This window comes from Mycteria americana, chromosome 5 (assembly GCF_035582795.1).
Source record: "Mycteria americana isolate JAX WOST 10 ecotype Jacksonville Zoo and Gardens chromosome 5, USCA_MyAme_1.0, whole genome shotgun sequence".
Classification (NCBI taxonomy): Eukaryota; Metazoa; Chordata; class Aves; order Ciconiiformes; family Ciconiidae; genus Mycteria; species Mycteria americana.
In genome coordinates, this window is record NC_134369.1 from 19,892,860 (window position 1) to 19,920,266 (window position 27,407).

The 27,407-nt window shown below is 41.1% G+C and overlaps 1 protein-coding gene across 4 annotated transcripts in view; it reads right to left on the minus strand.

The window, feature by feature from the left end:
- Positions 1-11,450: 11,450 nt before the first annotated feature.
- AP2A2 (adaptor related protein complex 2 subunit alpha 2) overlaps positions 11,451-27,407 on the minus strand; it is a 47,022-nt gene continuing 31,065 nt past the window's right edge. Inside the window, exons 8-23 of one of the 4 annotated variants that reach the window (XM_075502358.1) lie at positions 27,114-27,261; positions 26,509-26,677; positions 25,226-25,363; positions 23,723-23,905; positions 22,562-22,659; positions 22,156-22,387; positions 21,135-21,308; positions 18,973-19,136; positions 17,142-17,219; positions 16,161-16,243; positions 15,303-15,382; positions 14,365-14,498; positions 13,458-13,574; positions 13,183-13,252; positions 12,412-12,546; positions 11,451-11,602 (exon numbers count right to left, since the gene is read on the minus strand). In XM_075502358.1, coding sequence (XP_075358473.1) covers positions 11,525-11,602; positions 12,412-12,546; positions 13,183-13,252; positions 13,458-13,574; positions 14,365-14,498; positions 15,303-15,382; positions 16,161-16,243; positions 17,142-17,219; positions 18,973-19,136; positions 21,135-21,308; positions 22,156-22,387; positions 22,562-22,659; positions 23,723-23,905; positions 25,226-25,363; positions 26,509-26,677; positions 27,114-27,261 — 2,081 coding nt within the window. In that variant the 3' untranslated portion in view covers positions 11,451-11,524. Of the gene's footprint in view, positions 11,603-12,411; positions 12,547-13,182; positions 13,253-13,457; positions 13,575-14,364; positions 14,499-15,302; positions 15,383-16,160; positions 16,244-17,141; positions 17,220-18,972; positions 19,137-21,134; positions 21,309-22,155; positions 22,388-22,561; positions 22,660-23,722; positions 23,906-25,225; positions 25,364-26,508; positions 26,678-27,113; positions 27,265-27,407 lie in introns of all 4 variants that reach the window. The other 3 variants (XM_075502357.1, XM_075502360.1, XM_075502359.1) reach the window with 3 other exon arrangements.

The following is a 27,407-nucleotide window of genomic DNA, read 5'->3' on the forward strand; positions in this document are numbered from 1 at the left end:
CCTTCCCACCGCTCTGCCTGCTCTTCCCAGCTCTCACGCTTCCATCCTTCCTTCCTTTTTTCCTTTTAATCCACACACGCCACTCGGGCGTTTCTTTGCTACTATACCTCCGTTCCCACCTCCTTTGGCATCGGCACTTTGCTATGGCCTGCCTTCGCCACGGCCCTGGGCACAGGTCTCTCCCATGGAGCCTGACCTGCCAGTCTGGGAGGGGGCAGACAGTACGCTGTCCCCGTTCCTTGGAGGGAGACATGCACAAACGCAGAGGCTCTTCTGCCAGGGAGAGCAGAGGGGGCTTGCCCGCTGGAAGGCACCCTTTAGGTGCCGTCCTTGTCCCCCCTTTTGGGGGGGAGAAACCAGACGGGAGCCTGAGGGCAGGAACCAGAATCCCACTCCCCCTCTTGCCCAGTGAGACGCAGCGCAGCACAGCGCTGCCTTTCTTGCACATGCCCCTGCACCGGCATCTCTGCCCACCTCCTTTGCCTTCCCTTCTTGGCCTGCCACCCTCAGTCAGCCTGTGCTTTCCTCCCGGCAGCCTTCACCCACAAAAAGGCAACCGTGCCACGCATTGTGCCACCTCTGACCACGCAGAAGACCACCGCCGCCACCTCCGCCAGCAGCACCTCCAAGACCTCTGTCCCCAGAGAGGCCAGCACCGCTAGCAGCACAGAAGTCCCTCTGACAAGGACGTCTCCAAGTCCCACCTCTCCGCCTGCCCCTAGGAGCAGGCTCAGCACCCGGCTGCCATCTGCCACCACTTCCACAGTCTCCTCCACGTCGGCCCCAACCGCCAGCCCCAAGCCTACGCCTACGACCCTAAGGCCCAAGCCCTCTTCCCCGACGACGAGTGCTCCAAAAGAGTCGCCTGCGCCACAGTCCTCCGCGCCCTCCACAGCCAAAACCAGCCCGCTGCCGTCGTCTGCATCTTCTCCCTCCTCAACTGTGTCCTCAACATGGCTGACCTCCTCACACCCCAGTAAGGCTCCCTCCTGCCCTTCCCACCGCTCTGCCTGCTCTTCCCAGCTCTCACGCTTCCATCCTTCCTTCCTTTTTTCCTTTTAATCCACACACGCCACTCGGGCGTTTCTTTGCTACTATACCTCCATTCCCACCTCCTTTGGCATCGGCACTTTGCTATGGCCTGCCTTCGCCACGGCCCTGGGCACAGGTCTCTCCCATGGAGCCTGACCTGCCAGTCTGGGAGGGGGCAGACAGTACGCTGTCCCCGTTCCTTGGAGGGAGACATGCACAAACGCAGAGGCTCCTCTGCCAGGGAGAGCAGAGGGGGCTTGCCCGTTGGAAGGCACCCTTTAGGTGCCGTCCTTGTCCCCCCTTTTGGGGGGGAGAAACCAGACGGGAGCCTGAGGGCAGGAACCAGAATCCCACTCCCCCTCTTGCCCAGTGAGACACAGCGCAGCACAGCGCTGCCTTTCTTGCACATGCCCCTGCACCGGCGCCTCTGCCCACCTCCTTTGCCTTCCCTTCTTGGCCTGCCACCCTGAGTCAGCCTGTGCTTTCCTCCCGGCAGCCTTCACCCACAAAAAGGCAACCGTGCCACGCATTGTGCCACCTCTGACCACGCAGAAGACCACCGCCGCCACCTCCGCCAGCAGCACCTCCAAGACCTCTGTCCCCAGAGAGGCCAGCACCGCTAGCAGCACAGAAGTCCCTCTGACAAGGACGTCTCCAAGTCCCACCTCTCCGCCTGCCCCTAGGAGCAGGCTCAGCACCCGGCTGCCATCTGCCACCACTTCCACAGTCTCCTCCACGTCGGCCCCAACCGCCAGCCCCAAGCCTACGCCTACGACCCTAAGGCCCAAGCCCTCTTCCCCGACGACGAGTGCTCCAAAAGAGTCGCCTGCGCCACAGTCCTCCGCGCCCTCCACAGCCAAAACCAGCCCGCTGCCGTCGTCTGCATCTTCTCCCTCCTCAACTGTGTCCTCAACATGGCTGACCTCCTCACACCCCAGTAAGGCTCCCTCCTGCCCTTCCCACCGCTCTGCCTGCTCTTCCCAGCTCTCACGCTTCCATCCTTCCTTCCTTTTTTCCTTTTGATCCACACACGCCACTCGGGCGTTTCTTTGCTACTATACCTCCGTTCCCACCTCCTTTGGCATCGGCACTTTGCTATGGCCTGCCTTCGCCACGGCCCTGGGCACAGGTCTCTCCCATGGAGCCTGACCTGCCAGTCTGGGAGGGGGCAGACAGTACGCTGTCCCCGTTCCTTGGAGGGAGACATGCACAAACGCAGAGGCTCCTCTGCCAGGGAGAGCAGAGGGGGCTTGCCCGTTGGAAGGCACCCTTTAGGTGCCGTCCTTGTCCCCCCTTTTGGGGGGGAGAAACCAGATGGGAGCCTGAGGGCAGGAACCAGAATCCCACTCCCCCTCTTGCCCAGTGAGACGCAGCACAGCACAGCGCTGCCTTTCTTGCACATGCCCCTGCACCGGCGCCTCTGCCCACCTCCTTTGCCTTCCCTTCTTGGCCTGCCACCCTCAGTCAGCCTGTGCTTTCCTCCCGGCAGCCTTCACCCACAAAAAGGCAACCGTGCCACGCATTGTGCCACCTCTGACCACGCAGAAGACCACCGCCGCCACCTCCGCCAGCAGCACCTCCAAGACCTCTGTCCCCAGAGAGGCCAGCACCGCTAGCAGCACAGAAGTCCCTCTGACAAGGACGTCTCCAAGTCCCACCTCTCCGCCTGCCCCTAGGAGCAGGCTCAGCACCCGGCTGCCATCTGCCACCACTTCCACAGTCTCCTCCACGTCGGCCCCAACCGCCAGCCCCAAGCCTACGCCTACGACCCTAAGGCCCAAGCCCTCTTCCCCGACGACGAGTGCTCCAAAAGAGTCGCCTGCGCCACAGTCCTCCGCGCCCTCCACAGCCAAAACCAGCCCGCTGCCGTCGTCTGCATCTTCTCCCTCCTCAACTGTGTCCTCAACATGGCTGACCTCCTCACACCCCAGTAAGGCTCCCTCCTGCCCTTCCCACCACTCTGCCTGCTCCTCCCAGCTGTTATTCTTTCTTTCTTTCAGTTATTCCAAGCACCACCTGCCACTTGCAAACTTGTTTTGGTAATTGGTCCTGTTTTCCCACTGCCTTTGGCTAGCCTGGGATCTGGTGCAGTCCTGGGCCTCTGTACTGACTCTGGTCAGGATGGTGCTAATTTTTGTTCCTAGCAGGTTGTCTTCTTCTGTGTTTTAGGTGCATGTCCAAGTCCCTCTTGGTAGCACACAAGTACTTTAGTTATTGCTGAGTAGTGCTAGCGCTGCATCCAGGCGTTCTCTGTTTCTCCTTCTGCCTGCCAGGGATTGGGCAAAGGGTCGGCCACAGGTTGGCTTGCGACACAGCCAGGAGAGCTGACCCGAAGTGAGTGACTAAAGAGATACTCCATACCACAGAACATCACGCCGAGTAGTAAAATGGTGGTGGGGGGGCGGAGCTTTTCCCAAGTAGCTGTTGCTCCGAGACTAGCCACCAGTGGAAGGTGGTGGTGATTGCCTTTGCATCTCGTGGGTGGTTTTTGGGTTTGTTTTTCCTGTAGTTTCTTGACTTCTGAAAACTCTCTCTATCCGGACTCATGTGGGTTTTTTCCTTTTGCACATCTAATTCTCTCCCCAGTCCCGCTGAGGGGGAGTGAGGAGTGGCTAGGTGGGCACTTAGCATCCAGCCACGGTCAACCCACCGCTGACTGCCACACACGTTGGCCCTGACTGGGGCTAAGCAGGATGGGGAGGCTTAGGGACGGAGCCAGATGCTCAATCCTCCCTCTTGCCCTGCAAGACTCAGTGTGATAGAGGGTGCTCTTCTTGCCCAAGGCCCTAGCACAGGGCTTCTTCCCACCTCCTTTACCTTCCTTCAGTCAACCTGTGCTTTCCTCCCGGCAGCCTTCACCCACAAAAAGGCAACTGTGCCACACATTGTGCTGCCTCTGACCACGCCGAAGACCACCGCCGCCACCAGGACCTCCCAGACCTCTGTCTCCAGAGAGACCAGCACGTTGACAGAAGTTCCTATGACAATGATGTCTCCAAGTCCCACCACTCCACCTGCCCCCAGCAGCCTGGTTAGCACCTGGCTGCCATCTGCTGCTACTTCCAGAGTCTCCTCCACCTCAGCCCCAACTGCCAGTCCAATACCTACGCCCCTCACTACTTCCACATTTAGGTCTGCTGAGAGTACTACATATTTTTCCTCCCCAAACACCACATTTACTCCACATGGCAAAACATCTTCATTAGTAGTTCCTACCACTATCTCTGCCACATCTACTCCAGTTGTGATCCCAACTGTCTTATCTACAATTAGTTTTGCACCCAGTGGTATTACTACTGCTTCTACTGAGTCAGTTGAAAAGACTTCTTTGCAAACAACAACATTAACCACTACCCGCACTACATCATCTTCTTTCACCTCTAGATTTTCAACATCCTTGTCTTCTGCTGTACCCTTAACAGTGCCACAAGGTAAAGTATATCCATATCATTTCCTGTATCATGTTTTTGGTTTTAGCACATCTTTTCTTTCATGAGTGTATGAATTCTTACATTACATATTCTTTAGCTATGATACCCTTTGTACACATCTTTTCTTTTTGTCCTTTCGGCAGTTATTTTTTTGTAGAGTAGTTGTCTGAAAGCCTTTGATTTCGTAACAACAGGTTCCCTGCTATATACTGACGTAAACATTAAAAAGTGTGAGTTAAGGAGGTTGACAGGATGCGTATCAGGAGAGTCACAGCATCATCTGTTTTTTAATCTTAAAAATCTCAGTTAAGCAGTGTAAGACAGATACCTTTTTATTTAGACAATCTCTCTCTTGACTTACCCTGCAGTCCTCCTGTTATCTCTCATATACCAAAAAATGCTCATGTGTGCCAAAAGGGTGTCTCTTCTGCAGGATACTGTTTTCTTAGTTTTCAAGGTACAGTGATGTTTTCTGGCTCCTGTGCATAATTAAAACCTACTACCTTTTGACTGAATGAATACCACATTCTACAATTTCTGCACTATTTCATGTAGAGGGAGGCACACAAAGCAACATCCTTTCTACTGGTTTTAAATAGAACTGTCCTACTACTATACTGATCCACAGTATAGGAATTCAGGAACACTGGTGTGGAGGTACAAGACATATCTATACATTTTTAACTGGATTCTGTATAGGTAGCAGAGGCCTTGTTTCTAACAGGAATTCCTGTTAACAGGTATTTTTGTGCTCATTTTTATTTCCAGGAAGTTGCATTTTCTTAGTTACCCTGGAGGGCAACTATCTCATGCATCTTCAGTGCCTAGTTTAAAGCCTTCTCTTCCTGTTACTCACTTGTGACTTGTTAATTGTCTCATGCAATAGGAATGGTTTTCCATGAAACAGAGGATGGAAGCTTTTGGCATCCAGCAAAGGCCACCTGCGAAGACCAAGACAAATTTCTGCTATAATTTTTTTTCTTTTTACATTTGACAGAGCATTGTAGAGAACTCAAATATGAAGAAAAAATAACTTACAAAGGCTGTTCTACAAATGTCACTTTAAGCCGATGTGAAGGATCGTGTCCATCTTCAACAACGTAAGGATAGCTGAGAGATTGCATAGCACTAAAGTTGTTTCTTTTTCTTTTTTGGCCATCTGTCAATAGTGATATTTGTTAACAACCACTCTGTTATAATTTAGGTAGAAAAATGTGGTTGGCATATACCCAGCAAGATAATGTTGCAGTATAAGCCAGCTAACTAGAAACAACACTAATAAGGCCATTGGCATGTGAGGATTTACAATTTAAACAAGGAATGTTGTCTCCCTTCCTTAAGTGTTTTTATAAAAAAAACAAAACCCAGACATCAATGCTGCAGTTTTGGGGGCTGCTTTGTTACTGTGGGGTTTTTTTGTTTGTTTGATTTTTTTAAAGATGGAAAAGGTCAGTTAGACTACAAATACTGTTTTCAAATAGCCAAGACAGCAACATAAGAAATTTATCTCACTTAAATATATAATGTCACTTCAGTTATCTCATAATGTTCTCCTAATAGTGTAATTCAGGAACATTTTATAGTTACAAGCACGCTGTCTCAGTCTGTGCAGTTCTGCTTGCTCTGGAATAGTAGACTATTCAAACACGGAATCAAGGCTTCAATAAAACTAAACTCACTGCAGCAGTATTACAGAGTTCAGTTATTTGGGGAAAAAATTAAAATTGTTATATTCCCAACAATCCAAGCAAATACAGTGTTCAAGAATAGGAAAGCAATGAAGGGTTTTGCTTTTGCAATAACTAATTTAAATTAATCCTGAAGCTAAAAGCTATCCCCTTCAAAGTGAGTTCAGGTGTCCCCCAGCATTTTGACAACTGAGTGATTGACTTTGTATCTTGAGAGTTTTCAAAAGGGCTGTGAAGCCTGGAGGAAGATTGAGAGTTAAGGTTCATCACAATCACTAAGAAAGTTGTGGTTAAAAAACAGTTTTGTTTTAATTGAAGCCAAGCAGACTTTTCTCCCCTTTACACATTTTTACAAAAGTATTTTTTGCATAACTCTTGTTCCCATAGCTGAATTGTAGCCTACATTGATACAACTTCCTACTGACAAAAAAAAAGGGAAAGAAAAAGAGAGAGAGGAGCAAGTCCAGCAGCACAGTTGGCTGAACACGGTCAGAAAAGCAACAGTATAACAGAACAGTACTATCAGAAGAGAATCTAAGCCTCACCTGCTTATTCAAACTATCACTTCACCAACCTGTGCTTTATTCCTGTTAATTCAGGAAGATACATGCATGTCTACTACTTTGTCAACTGACCTCACAGCCCAGAATTGATGTTATGCAATCATCAGCTTAGATTCTGGTGCTAACAGTTCAGAGGAAGAAAGGGATTTTCCTTCCTCCATGAACTGTGCACAAGGAACATGCACAATTTAGCATCATTGTTAACAGATCATACCAGAGACCTTTTGCAAACTTGAAGTAGTCCAGTGCACAGCTTTAAAAAAAATTTAAATACATAGTTACTTTATGATTTTCAGAAGTGCAAACGGAGAATGGGGAAATCAAATCCTATTAGGTCTCAGACCTCACTGGGAAACTAATAACTATAAACCCTTTGAAAATTCGGTCTTAAAATGGAAGGCAGAAGCTCAGTACACCTGAACTCCTGCAGTAGTCATCATGAGAATTTAAAATAGAGTAAATTGCTGCACTGTTTGTAGTTCTGTAGTTGACAGAATGATTAAATTCTACAGGTTGTGCTTTCCTCTAAGTGTTCCACCATAAGAAAAGAAAAAAATAATGTTCAAGTACTTGAAAAGCTGTAAGCCTAAAATGCTGTATACAAATCCTAACTGATCCTCCCTCTCTTCCAAACAGGTTGAATGTTGAGAAGATGATGGTCAACACAGTGTGCGGCTGCTGTAGGCCACTTCATCTTCTTAGAAAGGAATTCCAACTACCATGCCAAGACACAGATAACCCTGGAAAAAGGCTCATTACAGAAATAATTGTATTTAGTGGCTGTGTTTGTAACTTTGACAGTTGCATACACTAGCCAGACCACCAGATGGCCTCAGATACCTTTTTTTTAATTAAGAACTGATCACAATTTAATACTTCCACAGTGACTGCTTATTGCTCGGAGTTCTCTTGTATTGATTACACAGGATAGCCTTGCAGTGAGGCTTCCTGAGCAGCTACCTGGAGTGTCAATGAAGTTAACTGATAAGTTATTCCTGATCAGGAAGGGGTTGGGGGGGGTGCTGGGGGGAAAAAAAAGAAAAAAAAAAAAGAAGGGGGGCAGGGTTGGGAGGGAAGACCATGTCAAAGACTGCCTGGCTTTGCTCAGGGTGATATTTAACCAGAGGCTAAAAACTGGCCTATGCACTGTGCCATAACAGAAATTTGACTTTCAAATAAAGTAGACAGAATTGAATTTGTTAACTTATTTCTCATTATTTGACCAATTATTTTAACTGAAAATAGTCTGTTAGGTTACAGTTGAACTAGGACCTGTGGAATACCCCATCATTTCACTGGGAGAAGAGACAACTGAGGTGACCTGTTCCCTTTCCTGTGAAACTGGACACAGCACTTGTGCTTGTCATCCATACACAGCTGCTGTCAGAAAACAAGGTGCTACATGAACCAAAAGCTAATTGTGAGGTTTCTACATGTATCCGTAATGTGGTGGGACATCTCTAGAAACATCATTAAACACAGACATGTAGCAACTTTTGGACAAAGCAGAAATTTGCAGGGCATTTCTCTGCAAGAAATCCAAGACCACATGTGTCTAGCAGGACACAAGTAGTTCACCCACAAGCGATTTCTACTTGCTGCCTGTAGGGAGTATTCTTTACTACTTTGTTTGCAATTCATTTAAGAGAAAGTTGTATGAATGCACAAAAGCTCATAGTACCCAGGTATTTTTCTTTTAGCAAGTTTTAGAGAAGTACTAAGAATCTGAAGCATACATTTAAAGCTCGAGTGAGGTTATTTAGCAGCTTAGATACTCTTCTTTTACAGCAACATCAACTTTTTTTACAAGACCTGCCTGTGTGTAATACAGGTATGTGCTTCATAGCCTCAACCATACCCCACTATTACACCAGTTTACTGCAGCATGTACTTTTAATATACTTACTGTTGTTAAACACTACAGGAAAAAAGATTTTACATCAAGGTGGGGTGTTTTTTTTTTTTTTTTTTTTTTTTTTTTTTTTACAGCAGAGTATTTGTAACATGTGACCAAACACCAACAAAAAAAGCCATAGACAAACTCACTGGGGGAGCAGAGATCTGCAGGCCAGGTAAGACTCAACACAACCCACCAGTAGTTTGCAGAAAAGAATTTACCATTACACATCAACTGTTGTTCCATAACAACCATTCCATGCAAGTATTCTTTACACTTCCATGCCCCCAGACAAAAAAGGACAATTTGATTACTGTTCTAATCATTTATTTAATCTTAATACGTTCTTCTGATGAATATAGTCTAATATATAGTCTTCTATATGAAAATTCTCCACATAATTTGACAGAACTTTGTTTTATACAAGACAATCACCATAAGTGTTACATACTGGAGTGTAGGTCAAGAATGAACATATGCTACCTGTTTTGCTATTTAGTTATTTTCACATGTCAATGCCTGAAAATACTGTACTTAAACAATAACACTGTTTACTGCAGAAATTACTTTGCCTGCTTGATAGGATAAATCACTTCGTTAAGTTAACCATCATTCAACAAAAAGATAATCAAGTATTCATCCTTAATTTGTTCACTTCTTTGCTCATGGCTTCATTAAGCTGACATTTAATACAAAGTGTGAACAGTCATAAGATTAACACAGTCACCACTGAAAAGACACTTTCCCTTACCCCCTCCTTCCCACATTTTTAATGCATGTGTTAGCACAGCTTGAACCAAAGCAAAGTGAACTAAAGTAGTGCGGTGTCTCAAGGTGTCCTTTAATGAGGGAACAGAACATTTTCAGGGGGACAAATACACAACAGGATTTGGAAAAAATGAAATAGAAGCTCCTCCCCTGTCTTTGCTAAGACTCCCCTTAGTTCAGCACATCAGATTTTTAATGTAGCAGCCAACAGCATGGTTAAGACAACAGAAGTAACAGAGATATAGGGCATCCAAAGGACAAAACATAAGGTTATCCATTAGTATTTTCCCAACTGCCCAACCTGACTGCAGGAACATGAAGATTTTCAAAGACAATGTTTGTGATCAAAGAGTCTTGATTAGATACTTGAAAGGCCATAAAAGGGCCAATTGTTCAAGAGAACTTTTGCAGAAAGACCAGGTCTATAGCCAGGTTTTCAGTCATAACATCCATAGTTACCAGCCATTTCTGGAAAAACAAAACATCTCCCAAAATCCATATACCACAGCCAAACCTTTGTTCCTAATTTTTCACTTGCACTCAAGTACAATCACTAGCCTTCAACCAAACCAAACTGTAGTCACCCAGTTCCAACTCAAAGCACTGAAGCAAAAAAAATGAGGCACATTCAATCATGTAGAATCCTGTCGCCTGCTGTGCACTGGGCAGCATGACAGGAGCCTCATTTAAATGTATTTTCAATGTCATCACTATCACTCAAAACATTTATTTCATGGGCATACTTGGCTGTATGTGTTGTGAGACAACAGTCCCAGGCTTCCTTCAAATAACCTTGAGAAAATCTTGACCTGAGAGTCACTTCTCATGTCAGCAGCAGCTGACTTCATTCATCATGACCTGTAGTACTCACTGACAATGGCCTGCAGTTTCTAACTGTACTACCTCACCTGCTCTGTTTTAGCAGCCTTTGTTGCATCTCAAGGCTTGAAGAGTGCGAGCCACAGTTGTGTTCACTTAGTTCTGCAGAGAGGCTGCAAAGAGTTTGCTGATGTAGAAGAAGTTAAAGGCTTTAGTTGTAAAAACCACTATAAAAGCTGAACATTTTTGGGCCTTCTACTCTCAGTCTCAACAAGTCTCGTACACCATGCTGGATATTTTTACCACTCACTGACAGACGGGAAACTGTTCAGATATCAGTTAATCAACCTCTCAAGTTTTAACATTACTGTACACTGGAGAAAAAAAAAATATTGTTTAAAATTACATTTTCATCTAAAAGAGTGCATGCCTTACAGCCCTTCAAGGGCCCATTTCTTCCCACTTCTCCTTTTATACAATACCAGACTCTGCAGTTAGTTATATCATGTCATTAGGACTGTTACTTGCTAAGTCTGATGGGAAACAGAAAAACACAGAACAGAGTATTTAAATTCAGTTTGACCAACAATGAACAAGCATGTACTCATTTGCCACCTACTAGAGAAGCTCACCTCATTATTTGAGATAAGCAGACGGATTAAGAATAGCTTTTGTGTGCAATCCACTTTCCAAAGATCAGAAAACATTAAGATGTAAAGGATTACATGATTAATACTTTAAGACTCTGGTCCTGTGGCATTTTTCAAATACAAAGATTGGCGACACTCAATATAAATGTTCACTTGAATCAGATTCAAACACATCTTGGAATCTGGCCTTCTATCCAGTACAAGACTTGTGGCAATGTTCAACTTTACAGTTTTGACTCTACATTAACATCTGAATTAACCTTACTGAGCAGCATTACATTGGTTTCTTTCAGCTCAGAGCAGAGGGAGTATCTGTTAAAGGCATTAAGGCAGAATGTTACTAGCCATTTCCAGTTGAAAGCCTTGGTTACCACTTCTAAATCAATTTCCCATTAACAAGTTTAAAAGCCTGACCTCTGCAAGAAAAAAAAAAAAGGAGCACAAGACAGCTCTCCCACCCTTTGTGTAACACACTAAAAGCCATTTTTAATGTAAAAAGTCACTTCCCTGTACTGTACATTTTATAGTCTTAATTTCAAACAAGGGTCAAGTCCTATTAAGGCAGGGAGCTGGTATTCGTTAACATTGCAGTACTCAGACAGTGATGTACAAGACATTTATTTGCAGTACTCAGACAATGATATAAGTGGAAAAACCCAAACTGACATGGTTACTATTAAAACTGTTCTGACAGCAATTCACATAATCTCTGAGATACAGCTTCTTTACTTGTTCGTAGTGTGAGCCTATACATCTGAAAAAGAACATAAAGTATTATTTACTTTTTAAACAGTTTGGCATTAAATGAATGCACAGTCAACTAGTGAAAGCTACCAGTTACCTCTTACTTGCTTTGTTAGATTTGGTAGGAAAAAGACCTCAAATTAAAGTATTCAGAGGCTGGCAGCCAGCCACTGAGTAATACAGCTTTTTCAAACCATAGGCTGGAGTACATCTTCAAACCTTTGTTGAGAGTTACCATTGTTCTAATATTTTTAGGCTTTAATAGCTTTAAAGTCCAAAATTTTTCTTTAAGAGGGGTAAATGTTGTATAGAGTCCTTAGACTTTTCCACCACTTCTTCAGAAAACTGAAGACTTACCACTCAAAACTTATTTTTAGTCCTCAGTTAACTTCGATAAAACCTCTATCAAAATGCTTGAGGAAAAATAGTCTTAACATTGTGTTCATTTGCTAATGTTTTCTTTTTTAGCCAATCATTCTTTTATTAATTTAAAATGACAAAGGGAATTATACTTAATCTTGTCCAAGGTGCATAAACCAGAAACATTAAGTGTTTCCAACCTTCAAGAGAAGATGAGACTCCACAGACAATCTGGAATAATACAATGACCTCTTCCAACAGGAAATTGCTATGAACAAGCAGCTTACCAAACTGGACCAGAACCAGCTGCTACAATTTCATTTCTTGTTGGAGTCTGCAGTCACAATTAGCTATTGCAATAGTGATTTTAAATACATAGCTTAAGGAGTTTCAGATATACAAAGATATTTAGTTCAAACAAGAACTTGTATTTAAGCTGTAGATACTTAAAACAGATACCTGTGCCTGAAGGTTGGGTTCAAGGCGCAGCAAGCATCCAATCTGAGTAGTTTTTGTATGTATGATACCAGCACCAACGAAGTTAGCAGGATTGGGATCTACCTCCTCAAGTAGGGCTGATCCAAAGCCAATTATCTATGAAAGAAACCCAGAAGATTTAGATGTGGGGACAGCAGGACACCAATACCAAGTCTACCAAAGCACAGCCACCAACTAGCAAAACAAGTAGGAGATTAATTTTTATTTGAAGTGTTCAAGACATTGAAGAATTATCCAATACCAATTTTATTACAACAAACTTCTGAAGTGACAGAGTGACCCTGATAATGAGCTGTTCCTGAAAAAAGGTTCTTCTCGAAAACAACTGAGAAGTTAGGTTTAACATAAGTCTGTCCTGTTTTTGATAAAGCCATTCCTGTCTTACACTAGTCACTTCTGATTTGCCTAAGGCAGCCAGTTCTACAAAATTTGCTTTTCTAACTAGTAACTCTAGTATAAATTAAGACTTGAAGTATCTTCCAATTCAGTTTTAAGTACTGAATCGGTGTTTTATTAAATAGGTTCAAGTTTCCAGCTGCTATCGAAGACTATATCGAATTCAAGCCACACTGAGAAACAGTCCGTTCAACCCAACGGTGTGAAGAGTCTGTTACACAACATGGACTTACACTTCAACAGGATGGTCCAATTACCATATAAACCAAGATGAACAAAGTTTGCTTATACCATGACCCTTACACTACAAATTAAAAATACCACACTACCACCCACCTTTGCTTTTGTGATCTCTGCATCCATCGGGTGTTTTGCTTTAAAGATATTCTGTACTTCTTGTTTTGGACTGCAAGACAAGGCAAGATGAATAGATGGTATAACATATATTATGTACAGCACTGTTCAATAGCAACTAATTATATTGGGAGAGTTCATAACTCACAGGATTAAGTATGGGATGGGGCACTGCACCAGCTACATTCACAATATACCCTTTTTCTTCCCTTGGCCCACCACAAGAGCCCCAAGCCCAAGTATAGACAAAGTCTTACTTGCTCAGTTGCTTCCAACGCTGAAAAAAGTCTTGAGAAGACATTTCTGTCGGCTGAAAGAATTTATTCAGCGTGATGGGTAATTTTACCGAAAGATTTTGAAATGTTCCACCATACCTGTATATTGAATAGAAAGAACACAGTGTACGCAGCACAGTGTCAGCAGTCTCTCAACCTAAATCAACCAAGCAATTGAGGATGAACACTAAGGTGCAATTGTTTATGATTAAAATCCATCAACAGCAGATAACGTTATTTCTAAAACACAGTTTTAATCCACTGTTAAATAAATTTATTTGTTCTGCTTAGATGGCACATTGAAGTGAACTGGCAGAACTTCTAATAAGGATCTCTTAGTTTCAACATAGGTTGTTATTCTTCTAGATAGCACCCAAAGGAGTGAAAATATATCCCTGTGAAAACATACCAGTAAGAACCAGTTTAGACTAGAATAACAGAATGTAGCCCAGAAATCAGGATTTCCCAAAGGCTGATGTTAAGTGGACATAACAAGATTCTATTTTGGCTGCATGCATTTCCCGTCCAAGTTGTTTGCAGAAATGTCCTTGGTTTCCAGAAGGGAGAAGTTGCTGCATAAATTCCTGTCAAGATTTCTTAAGCAAACAGGAAGACTGCTGTTTTATATGGATAGCAGAAAGAAGTCATGGAGACATTTTATCAGTAGCTGCTTCTTGATGAGGTTTTTTTTGTTTTAAACCACATTGTTCCAAAGTGGATTCCCTACCTCCCCCCAGCAGCTTAAAGCTTAGTTAGATCAATTTTTCAATTAAGTAGTCTACCCAAGACAGATTTACATGTCCATATTCTACACTTCAGTCAGAGAACCAGGACAAATATAACATCTTTCATCTAACTAATTCACTAGCATTTGAATCCCATGTTTTACCTGAATTGGATGTTCAGGATTGGAGCTTCCATGAAGTCTGACACGCATTCAATGTTCACCACCTGTTGAACCTGTGCACCTCCATCCACTGTGGGGTCAACAGGTTTTGTCTGAAGATTCAGGCATAAGAAGTGGTTAAGGAAACAGATCAATGGACTGGTAACTTAAAAAAATAGCAAATCCTCCAATAAGCTACATGAGGAATCAGCATCGTGCCCACTTATTCTTTATATGCTACTGAATATTCAAAGCTCAATTCTTGTACAGCAAAAAAATGTGTTTTTTTCTATACTGACGCACCTAGAACCAATAACCCCCACAATTCTCAGTTATTTGAATATTCTTAAAGAAAGATGCCCTCAAAAAGGCATAAAGGCACAGATTTCACAATAAAAACCACTGCAATATCTCATTTTGACGTGAACATTACAGTGATGCTTCGAGTCAAACAAGCTTGATGACATAGTCTCCCAGAAATCCTAAATTTGCAATACCATGCAATAAGGACAAACTGTAAATGAAGAGCTTATTTTAAAAATATCATCATCTTTGTGTACATGTATTCTTCTACCTCCATCTCAAGTCTGAGGTTATCTGCTAATGCAGGACTTGAAGGACACCATATCTATACCTGTGCTACTTCACAACAGTGGAGAAAGCTACAGAGTTACATTACATATTTATTCAGCGTAATTTCTTATTTCAACAGTAAAAATTGTGTTTGTAACCAGAGCTTTAAAGGAGAGAATCTTCCATCTCTGCTCAAGACTTGTTCTTTCTACAAGAACTTTAGAAAGTTATCAGTAAGTTTCTCATTTCTTCGTGGTCAAGGACATCATGCCTTGATCCAGCAGCTTTATTATAATGGTGTGGCATAAAACACAAAACCCAAATAAGAACAGACACATGCTACTGCATTTAAGGATATTTGACTGTAGGTCATCTGAGCAGATTACTGTTGGAGTAAAATTCAAGAACTGTGTTGATGTCTTATTACCATAGAATATGAACATACGTCCTAGAAAGAAAAAATAAGACATCAGGATTTTTAGGTACATCACACGTAACTGTATTGAACTACTTGTGCTTCAAGTATCAAATACATTGTCTTTCTACCTTTCTTTAAAACAACTTTTAAAAACAACACAATTTACATGGCTTATCTTACCAAGATATTCACAGTTCAAAATCAAATAACAGATTAAAACAAGCCATCAGACCTCTCCCACAGTAGCTGTCACACAGGCAGTTAAATAATCAGTGGAAGTCTTTCAATTGCCGGAGAACATTACTTTACGTAAAGAAGCTATTATGGTACCAAAAGTGATGCAGAAGGAGAGAAGCAAGCAATTCTAGTGCTGGCCTGTGTTTGATTCCCAGCTCTTCCCTAGATATTTTCAGTATCTTGTGCATTCATGTATTACAACAGACACGTCTGAAATGTATTGCATATAATATTATTACAAGAAGCTATACTGCAAGATATAACAATTGAGGGGAATGGTCCTTTATAACCCTAGCTGTACCAGACTTACAACTAGGCAGCAAGAGCTGGAGCTTACAGTACCACTTAACACTCCCATTTCATCTCAGCTACCAAAACCATCAAAAAGTTTAAGGAAACAAGAACCCATATAGAAGCCAGGGACACACACACAGCGAAGATCCTAAGATAGGTTAGGCCTGAAATCACATTTCCCTCTTAAGCAGCGGAAAAGTAAGTCCTATCCGCAATATCGTGCTGGAATTGGGGTTGATAATGCAAACAGATAACCACTTGGCCTGAAAGATCTTACCCAGATTCTGCCGAAATTCAGATTTCAATCCAATTTGTAGCAACTGATTTTCAAATAAGACTCCATTATTCTTACACACAAACCTAGGGGAAGAGAGGGAGAACGTGTTTTAAATTGAATGATATTAAACAATATTTAAAACCACAAAATTCAGGGTTTACACAGAGGATGAAGATTGTGGTTAACCTAGAGTGCATCAGTCTGCAAGAGAGGCCTTTGCAGAAAACTGCAGAGTTAGAAAAGACAATTTTACAACCAAAACCACCACTTGTAGGACACTAAAAGAACTGAGATTTTTATTTGATAGGATGTCTGAGAAACTACAAAGGAAGCCACAATATGCTATACAAACACACACAGTCTATAAAGGACCAGGCAACAGACTAGGATTTTTCTTATTCATATTCTTGACAACTTCTGAAACTCATTAGGTTGGTGCAGAATTGAAAAGTTTGAAGGTCTGACTGTTTAAACCTGAAAGAAAAAAAGAATCCCTTGTTTTATCAGTTTTGTGTCACATAAGTCAACTGAGAACTTTATTTTTTTTTCCATTTTGAGAGAGGAAGCCCATTCTGCAGTGATTTCAGTCACCCTTCACTTAAAAGTAGAAGAGGTGGTCAGCAAACATCAGCCTTTTGCATACAAGGGACTTAAAACATGCTCTCAAATATCGTTATCAGCACTTTTGAAAATATACTTTTATGTTGTTCCTTTATTTGTGAATAGTTGCAAAACTTAACACACAAATGGCATTGCCTCATTTTAGAGCAGTGTGTGATAGCACTGACTCATAAAGGCAACTCTAACCTGTGTATTCATGAGCTTGTCATACAATCCACAGCATCTATAGAGGTGTTCTAGTCACAAGTCTGACAGTACATGTTTCTCCAGTTTTGCTGGTAAGTTAATGCACAATATAGTTTTGCTTTATAACTATGTTCTGGAAGTTGCCCAGCCTTGCAAGGTTTTAGTATTGCTTACTTGTGAAAAAGCTCATCAGCATCATGCACAGTATCAGCTGGTTCCTCAGAAACTACCTCAGATGAAGCCAGGTCAGGGCTAGTTCAGGCAGCACAAAGGAAGAAAGGCAGTAGCGACAGAGATAGCAGGAGTTAGTAAAGACAGCTTAGTGCTTAGTTATTTCTTTTACCTCCTTCCTCAAAAATGGTACTGTTGAGTTTAATGCATGAAAAATTTATTAGCTGCCCTAGCTCAGTACACCTAGAAAGGTTTTAGGCATTAGACAATGTTTTCCCCCCACTTCTCTTCCCCACCCCACCCTGATTGTTAGGAACCAGCAATTCTTCCCAAAGACAGGAGACAGCTGAAGGTGTTCAGTAGCTTAAATTTATGCCTCTTAAAGAACCAAGTCCTTTTAGGTGTTTAATTGTGATGGCAAAAAAGTTTTAGTTCAAAACCATAAATGTAGATGTATATTAACTACTACAAATGTGTGCTTTCAAGTGGAGGCCTCATCAAGCTTAGTGGCACTTCTAACTACAGCTGCACAATCAGTTCTTAAAAAACACGCAAGTATTAAGTGTAGGCAAGAATATACAGGCACACAGAGAATGACTTACCCAAGTAACAGATTAGAAACAAAAGTGACAACAGCACTAAAGAGAGGCAGGAAACTGTAAAAGGCAACTTCTCAGTATCATTAGAGAAGCATTTCATCATCTACAGACAGACCAAGGGGTTGGGCAATGCTATACTTTCTTCTGCAGAAAGAGAAAACTCTTTTTAGGTAACTTTTGCTTATGAGGCTACTAGTATTGTGGGGGGTTTTTTTCCCCTCTTAAAAAAAAAAAGCTCTAACAAGCTTGTGTAGCTTCTTAAAGTCTTGGTATTGTCTAGCATGATTAAACATTGCTTATTGCCTTCCAAGAGAAACACAGGATCAAGTCTTAATCACTGCAAATCTGCAACAATGCATTGCCTAATATAAAATTTTGATTAAAGTATCAATGGTCCAGGCAGATTAGTTTCACTAATTATGTCTTTTATACTAAGATGCATCACAAATTTATGACATCATTCAAAATTTGGTCTTTGGCAATAGTAATACGTTCTTTGGCTAGTAAGATGACAGATTTTTAAAGACATTCTGTGATCTTATACTATTTATTTCCAAAAGTTTAGCTAAATAACATTTTGAGTTTAGCCACAGTGGCTTTTAATACTAAAGGGATTAATAACACATTGCACCTACACTACATTTGGTAATGTAATTCGGAAGATACTTGTATCAAATCCCCTTAAAAAAAAAAAAAAAAGAAAAGCACTTGTTGGTTTTTTCCCCTTTTCACACCTGTTTGTCAGACAGTGGCAGAACAATTTAAGTGTATCTGGAAATTCTGAGAACCAGTATCTCTGGATATAATCCATCTCACTGTCCCAGTATCAGCTTGCCGTAAGTGGAGACACACAATAATACTTTACAGAAATAAGATAAGAATAAACATATGAATATCAGGCCAGATAACCCCCAAATTCAAGATGTATTGAGATGCCCAAGCAGCTTAGTTTAACAAAGCAGCAAAACCAGCATGAAAACTAGGTAATACTGCGTGGCTAATATCCACAGGTTGATTACTACAGACTCAGTTTTTCCATGAGCAGAGGTATTCAATAAAGGCAGCACATCCAGCATAGAGTTCAAGAACACCTCTCTTGCTGCACAACTACCACCCAGGAATGTATTCAATAAGCTGGAACAAAACCAAAAGTTATTGTATGTATATTTTTTTTCTCTAATCCTGTTTTAACAGACAAATTCTTCTCCAGATTCCTTACAGGCTGACTTAATTACCTTGCAAAGTTGTCGTCAGAACCAGGAGCAAGAGGTGCAACCGCAGAAGCTGAATCTGAAAATACATCCACCAGCAGGCTACCACTAGAGGATGGTGGGGGAGCTGAATTGGTGAGAGGGGCAGCACCCAGACCCAGCAGATCCGCAGATGGAGAAGGAGTAGACTAGGGAAGACAAGACACTTTGGTGTTACACTACAGCAAAACAAAAAAACAAAACACCAAAACAAAACAACACAAACAAAAAACACACACACCAACCAAAAAAAAAAACCCCACAAACCACCAAAACCTGTCTCTTGCATAGACAGCTAAGCTACGGCAAAGTGCCTCTCCCCACTCCAAATCAAGCTTTGAATGGATGTAGGAGGCTTCATGAATGCAGTTATCACCTTGCATTTCAACTTAAGGTCATTTACAGATATGTTTTTCTTTTTTTCCTTTGAAGAGAGTTATGTCCATCTAGCCGTTAAATAAAAAAACCAAAATTCATCTGTCTAGAATTAATCTGTCTAGAATTCTGCAGAAGAAATACGACAATGTTTTGCCCCTTCTCTCCTCCCCTCTTAGTTTCAAGGGAAATTAAGTACTGTAGGGAATAAAATTCAAATGTGTTGCTTTTCTTTAATGAAGAATCCAGTAAGAAAGGCAGCGACTTTTACACAAACCTAAATTAAAATATCACAGCATCTTTAAAATTGATTATCAGTTTAGTCCTGGGTTTTTGAAGCTTGGCAAACTTAGAAACAACGTAAAACGTAACCAGCAAAAAAGCAGAGCCTGTAGCTGGTTCAAGCTGCAAACGCTAAAGGTAGAGGGCAAGACCTTCAAAAATTGTTTTCCTCAAGTAGAAAAAAAATCAAGTAGCCAGGACACAGAATCATGCAACAGAGGCTGCATATATCTGCCCAAGTCACATGCGAGAACAAAGCATAGACTGTTAAACAAAATGTTCAATGTATTAGACATTAGCAGCCTACAATATGCCAGATATGCTGAAGATGAGTCATGAGATGCATTTGAATTGAGTCTGAAATTTTGTTTTTGTAAGCCAACTCAAAGTTATCAGATACTCCAAAGACTGAATTTGATGCAGTGTAACAAAAAATTCCCTGGCAAAAGTTTCCAGAAGCCAATTGGTAAGAACCACTGAAAACAAACCACTGAAACTCCAATTTGGAACATATTCTTGGCATCTAAGCCAGGGTCACACCAAAGCCACTGATGAAGGTAACAGGGGAGTCTCTGGGCTGCAACCCATAAAGTAAAGCTCTTAAATCATAACACAATTCTAACTGCCAGTCACCGCAATTTGGCATGCAAAGAATATTTGGCAACTTTTCTGCTGGAAAGGCATTTCTGTCCATTCAAATATGTTGCACTTGGAACATCTACTCTTACATACTGCAGTGACTAAGAGCTAAAGGATTATGCTTTAACAAACAGGGTGGGGAGTGTGCTACAATAGTTCCTCCTCTTAGGTAATCTACTACTACATCTCAAGTGTAATTACAAGCTATGCTAGTCATTAAAATTAGAAACAAGTATTACGTTATGGAACAATTCATCCTACCAGCTTTAATTGACAACAAAATGAGAAGTTGCAGCTCAGAAGAAACAAGAGTGTGGCCTTGTCTACCAAATAGTACTGTCAAATAAAGACTAACAACATTATATTGATTTAAGGACATCCATTTTAAGTCAAGTGTTGTCCACTTCTAGTAAAAACAATAACAACCCAAAACAAGATGCAAAATATCTACCACTTTAGACAAGGCAGAAGAACAGCTGATACTTTGAAATTCGAGTTACTGCTTTGAAATATGTTAATTTTATCATCTCACCTTCACTGCAATTTCACTGGCAAGGAAATTCCCATTTCTAAGTTTACAGCAAGATTTTTCAAAGTAACAACGTAAAAGGGCTATTTTTTTTTTAGGCTGCAGACAGTTTGTCCTCATTTACATAAGATTTCCAAAGGAAAATTGCATCCAAGCATGTGGTGGGGGGAAAGCAGCTGTATGTTCCCCTGCTACTTTATAGCAAAACAGTCTTAACTTTTAGATGAGAAGTTTTAAACCCCTAAAAAGCTGCTTTAAGGAAACCATTCTTTTCTCACTTGCATGTCATCTAAATTAGCGAAATAACAGCTTTTAAACTCACAACAGCACTGGCATTGACAGAGGCAGGTTCCGCACTTCCATTCATATCGGAGCTCCTCTCCTTTTTGATCTCTTCCAGGTCAGTAACTGTGCCTGGGCCTTTCTTCTTCTTGAGTTTAGCCAAAATAGAAGATTCCCTCTCTGGAAAGGGCGGCATTTCTTCCAGCACTGTAGCCTTACCACAGGAAAAAAAAAAAAAAAGGGTATTAGTTAAACTTACATAAAAAGCCAAACCAGCTTCTGAGTCTTTGAAGAGATACACCCTTATAGATTGCATGAGGGAAAAGCAGAAGTAATTATCCACACAGAAAACAACTATGCAGTTTATTGTACAGTGATGGAGTCTACTTGCTTTTTAAAAAAAAAAAAAAAAAATTTAAAACTTTCTGAAGTCCTCCCAAAACAGTTGTTTAAGAAAACAGGAGCATATCACTCCCCTGGTACAGTGCTATTAAATTAAAAAGAAAAAATAAGATCATAGCAGACCTAATGGTCCTTAAGTCAAGCAGACCTGGACTGAAACCACAGAAGATTATCCAAGGGTCTAGTCAGACCTAAGCATTTATTAGCTGTCAAGACTAAGTTTCCAATGCTCTGGCCAGACCCAAAAGCATCAGGCTAAAACACTGTGAACTTCTACAGACAAAAAAAAAAAATTCAGCACAATTACAAGTTTCCTGCCCACCATCAAGTAAGTCCTCAAAACAAAACACTGGCTTTTTGGTATCTGAATACTGTAGGACCCTGTACTATGCCAGCTTTCACTGGCTTCCCAGCTCTAGATTAGCATGCTTTCACAGTCATTTGTCCCACTAAAGCAATAACAACTTTGCTTTTAGCTCTAAATTAAAGATGACTGCAGCTGAATTAGGTAGACTAAAAGAATTAGCACCCACATTGTGGATCCTTAATCCTGCATTAAGATTTCTGAGCCATCAGGTAAGGTTTAGTGGAGTTTACTTGTAGACAGAACACACAGCTAAGGAGTTCTGCATAAAAATAAAGGTCATCTTTATACCTACCAATATATCAGTACTGGCAATAGTACTGAGTCTCAAATACTCAACAGCTCTCTGCTGCAGCTCAACATCAGCATTCTTTAGCTGACTGTCACTGCGCAATACATCTTGAATTGTAGTTTTGATTTCTGGAAACAGGTTCACAAACTTGATGTAGGTAGACAGAAGCAGAGCTCGGGTAGGAACACTACACAGATGAAACTTGGAATGTAGCAAGTTGAACTGGATGAGGGGACTTAAAAGATTAGAAGAAAAATAGTTTATTCAGTTGTTGTAGACATGATAATTCTTAATGCATTACTAGCAATAGCTGAATCATTTGTTAACTGGCCTTTAGGAATATTAAATAGACTAGATACTTTACAGGAAGTGTTACTACTTCAATTCAGTATTTTAGAAGGTATTTTACCTTGATCTTGGATCACCTGCTATCAGATTTCCAAATTCTCCCAAGATGTAGCCACCTACTTTTACAAGATTCTCATGGCATGCTGGAGCTTGAAGGGCCTGTAGGAACACATTAATAATCATCAATCTGTAGTGTATCAAAAAATATCTTTTCTGTCACTTCCATGTCCAGTTTTCTAGTCTACTTTCCTGTAAGAGCAGACCATAGGTCTAGGCACTACAGAGCACTTACTGTGCTTTTCTCATAGGTGGTATGACTTTGTAGAAGAATCTCTAACAAATATTACTTGCTTAAGAGCACTCTTAGGCCCATCTAGCAGCACTATGGATTTCTGAGGACAGATACGGCTGCTTAGGTTTCCCCTTACATCTTCAGGGGTGTCAGAATAATGTTAATATATGTAAATTAAACCTTGCAAAAATGTGCTGAAGTTGTCCAAGATAAAAATACTGTCTTTACTGAGTACAAAGAAACACATACATGCAGGGACGAGTTCCAAAAGTCAGCTTAAACATTCAGGAAAGGAAATTAAAAAAAAAAAAAAAAAGAGTGGAAAGCCCATGAAGAAGCCAAACAAAATCAGAGCAACAAGGCTGGACATTTGAAAGTGTTCTCCTTTAATATTCAAATTCCAGTTTTATCAGATCCTGAACAGAAGGAATGGGTATATGCTTCCAGAAAGATCAAGTTATCATTTTGAGTGTTTTGGTTTCCTGCATGCAGAAAACAAAACAAAAAACTAACAATACACACACACAAAAAAAGCAAGCCACCCTGTAAAAGGCTTCTATTTTTACTACATTTCAGTAATTTTCCAGGTAATGTAATTTCCTTACTAAGCTGTTCATTCAGTGCCATCCACCGAAATAATAAAAAACCCAGCATAACCCACTCTGCCTTCCCTCACCAAAACCAGAACAGTACCAGATGTATTCTACATTACTTAGGCCAGAGAAGCTTCTCATCAACTTAATACAGTCTCTGGCTCTGAAAATCTATGATGCTGGTTTTACAGAAAGCTTCAGTAGCATTTTGTTGAAATATTCAGGATCATATTTTTACTCCTCCCTACATGGGGAAGGACACACACCTGCTAGATCACGTGGTGTTTACTTAATTCCTACCTCATTTTGAAAGTAAATTGAAAACAGTTATTCTCACCTCAAAAACAGTCTTTGCTGCATATCCTTGAACATCATCCCTGTTGATGACAATCTGAATAACTCGATACCACACTTCTTCACTGACATAGTCACCAGCAATGCGAATCAGATTCAAGATTGTATCCACATACCAGGTATAATCCACTGCATACTTCTCAGCTAGAATTGCAACTTTCAGAACCTGAACACACATAAGAGAAGAAAGAAGGTTGACTAGCTTCTACTACAAGCTGTGTATCAAGATTCACTTTCATATCCACCTAGCGACACTCCATGATAGCCCAGAAGCCTCAGTTTCAGATGCGTCAGCTTGCTCACTTGCTCCTACAGCGAAGGTGAAAGATGAACATTGAAATTCTGTGCCAGGACACATCAGTTGCCAGGTACATAATGCTTTCCCCATAACGCATTCGAATGTTGCATCTGTGGCTTTTCAACTGTGTACCTAAGCGATCAAAAGCAATTTATTGAACATTTTTTGTTTGCTATAAAAAACACCACCTAAACCATCACTGAGACAGGACCAAATAGGAAATTGGAGACCTCTTCAAAAAAAAGAGGAAACTCAAGCTAGCACAGACAGACCAGAGTCACCAAAATATAGCTGACTTTTTCAGGTCATACTAAGATTTCTATGCTGACTGCTTGCTTCAGGATATAGGAAGAGACTTCCACATAATTTGTCATCAGTTGCATTTATATTGACCTATTCTTTTAAGAGTAGTAAATTAACAGAATGAAATTCACATTATCTGCCAAGTTAGGGTAGATTGTCAACAGCAACAAGACAGTACAAGAGGTAAATCAACTAACACTGTATTCTATGTTAACTTCTCCGATCAAGAAGCTTTAGCACTTAACTAAGCTAAATAATTACCGTAAAGTACAGGTTTTGGCTACCATTCTAGGAAGGTCATTAAGCAAGTATTTAAACTTTTGCATTTTTTTTCCTGCTGGGATGAAGGAGATACATATCATGCTTCTCTTTTAGTTGATATGGTATTGTTTCTGGGAATCCTTAGACTGAGAGAACGTTCTCACAGCATACGCAGTATGAAGTTCTACCCACAAATAAGTATTTATCACACTAATTTTTGAAGCTGTTAAACAGTTGACTAGAGTAGGACATAACCCTCAGATCGAGAGACTATATTTGCTCAAATACTGATAAAATTCACTTCACTTTCTATATGCAATGCCCTGAGACCAAACTTAGTTTTTAAAATTCCTAGTTTCCAAGGTTTTTTTTTCCTCCCACCTCCCCCATTAGTTTAACCTAAATGAAGAACATTCTTTGCTATTAGACTACAAACTTGAGGTTTTGGGGGTTTTGTTTGTTTTTTGGTGTGTTCTCATTTTTGGTTGGTGTTTTTTTTTTTTTTTTTTTACATCACCATGAAAAAGAATCTCTATCACAGACTATCCAGCATCCCAATCAACAAATGATACATATTGTACCAAAGCCAGCTATGAAAAAAATAAGGAAACACGAATATCTCACAATTTCTTCTCTAATGGAATAATCAGCAGTCTCCAAGTAATTCAGCATTTCAGCCACAATCTGTTGGGCATTGCTTCGGTCACACATTGCATACAGGAGATCTACAGCTCTTTGTCGTACGCTTACATCTCTTTCAGTCTGCAAAAGGACACACAGCAAGAGGTCCAGATGATTTCATTGTTATTTGGAAAGCACATGCAACTTAAAGAGATGAAACTTACTATAATCCATCGTCAAACTTAAAACAAAAGCATTTTCATAATCTTTCAGATGCAGAATGAACTTAGATATACCCTTCACATAAGCTATGAGTTTCTTGCTGTTCTCACTTTCAGTCACCTAGAAAGAGGTCACTGGAGACTCAGCTTCCTGCTTTTAGATAATATTACAAAATTCAAATCATCAGGTTTTGTTTCTGTAGTATACATATTCAAATCTGTGCAAGTGCTGAAAGGATGGAGGAGTTTGTACAGAATACTCCACTATTACCCTAACTAGGGTGAATGAGTTTGTGGTCCACTGTGTACTGGGTAACTGACACCACTGGCCACAAACACACTAATAACTTGCTGAAATTGTCAAATTGTCACCAGGCCAACAGGCAATTAGCTACCTTCAGGTTTAGTATTGGGGTTGCCTTGTATCAACAGAAGCCCAGCTAGAACAGATATGTACTTTAAAATCAGACAAATATATTAATATGCTACAGCATAAACTTAGAAGAAAACAATACATGTAAACACTGAAGTGTGCAAGTAAATTTACATGCAAATCAGTCTTCCTCTTTTGACTTCTGCTTTTTCACATAAACATGGCCTGGGATTGTGTCTTCCTGACTTTCTGATTCTGCAGTGGAAGTTGGTCTGCCCTACTGCTCCCCATAAGCTACTGCAGTGAAGGAACAGTGTCTGATACCAGCAACACAGTAATAAAACAAAGTCTTCCTAGCATTCTCTGTTTTGAAATTGCACATTTTGAATGAATTATTCATCTTCAGTCTACAGCTTGAGGAGATACCAAAGTGTTACAGGGGCCACAGCTGCAAGTATCAGATTTACTAGTAAGCTGCAGAAATAAACTGAAGCTGACCTCTATCATTACCAGCACAGCAAGATTTTGCAGGATTAAGGAAAAAACCTAAAGCAGACTTCTGAGAATAATGCATTTGGTCCCCAAGTATTATTAGCTTAATTGGGGATGGGGGATTTGGGGCAGTGAGGGAGAGGGCATTGAGGCAGTGGAGAAGACCACACTCAAAACAGACTGCACACTTAAATATTTACCTTCAATGCATTGATAACTGTTTCTATGTGTGTTTTCACAGCCTCATGTGAGAATTCAGAGCTGGCAAGCGTGCACATGCTTTCCAGTGCTAGGTAACGCAAATTAGTTTCTCGGTGCTGCAAGAACTGACCTAGCTGGTTACAGGCACGGACTAGTAGATTTGGCTCACTGCACAGAACGGGAGAGAAAGTGAAAGGGTTAAAAGCAACAGTTTTGAGAACACCCAATACAAAATACTATTTCTGCAGTGGAAATTTCTTAAGATGCCTCAAAGTGTCTGCTAGAATGCCCCGCTGGTGAAAAGAAAATTCAGATACTGTGAGCAAATAATCTCTGTTGGATTAGAGTGGTGAGGTCAATACAAAACACCAAAAAAAAAAAAGCAGCAGCAAGAAACAAAGCAATAAAAAAATGCTGACAGCACCACAGTTCATTAATACTGTTCAATTCCATTGCTGTGACTGTGTTCCAATCTAGCAAGCAACTTCATATTCTGTTCTCCCCGCCTTCCCCCCCAATAAAATTCCATTTAGCATTCAAGAGAAAGCAACAGCTTTTCACTTTAAAAAAATCCCCTCATAACAGAAGCGTTCTCACAGCTCACCTGTCATGATGTATAATTAAGCTTATTGCCTCAAACAGCACAGCATTCTTTGCATTTGAGTGTTGTACTTTTTTTGACTTTGGTGGCTCCTGTGCTTTGTTAAGAATAGTTTCCAGGCATTCTGTTAGACGACCACGTACCGCAGGGTCTTCTGGAGAAGAACAAGCCGTTGGACAACTTCATTTTGCTCAACACTCTAACCCCTACCTTAAGCCTTCCACCTTGCTAAATCTCAATAAACCAAAGTATTCTGATACATTAAAAACAGTTCACCCTCCCCCAATATACAGTTGG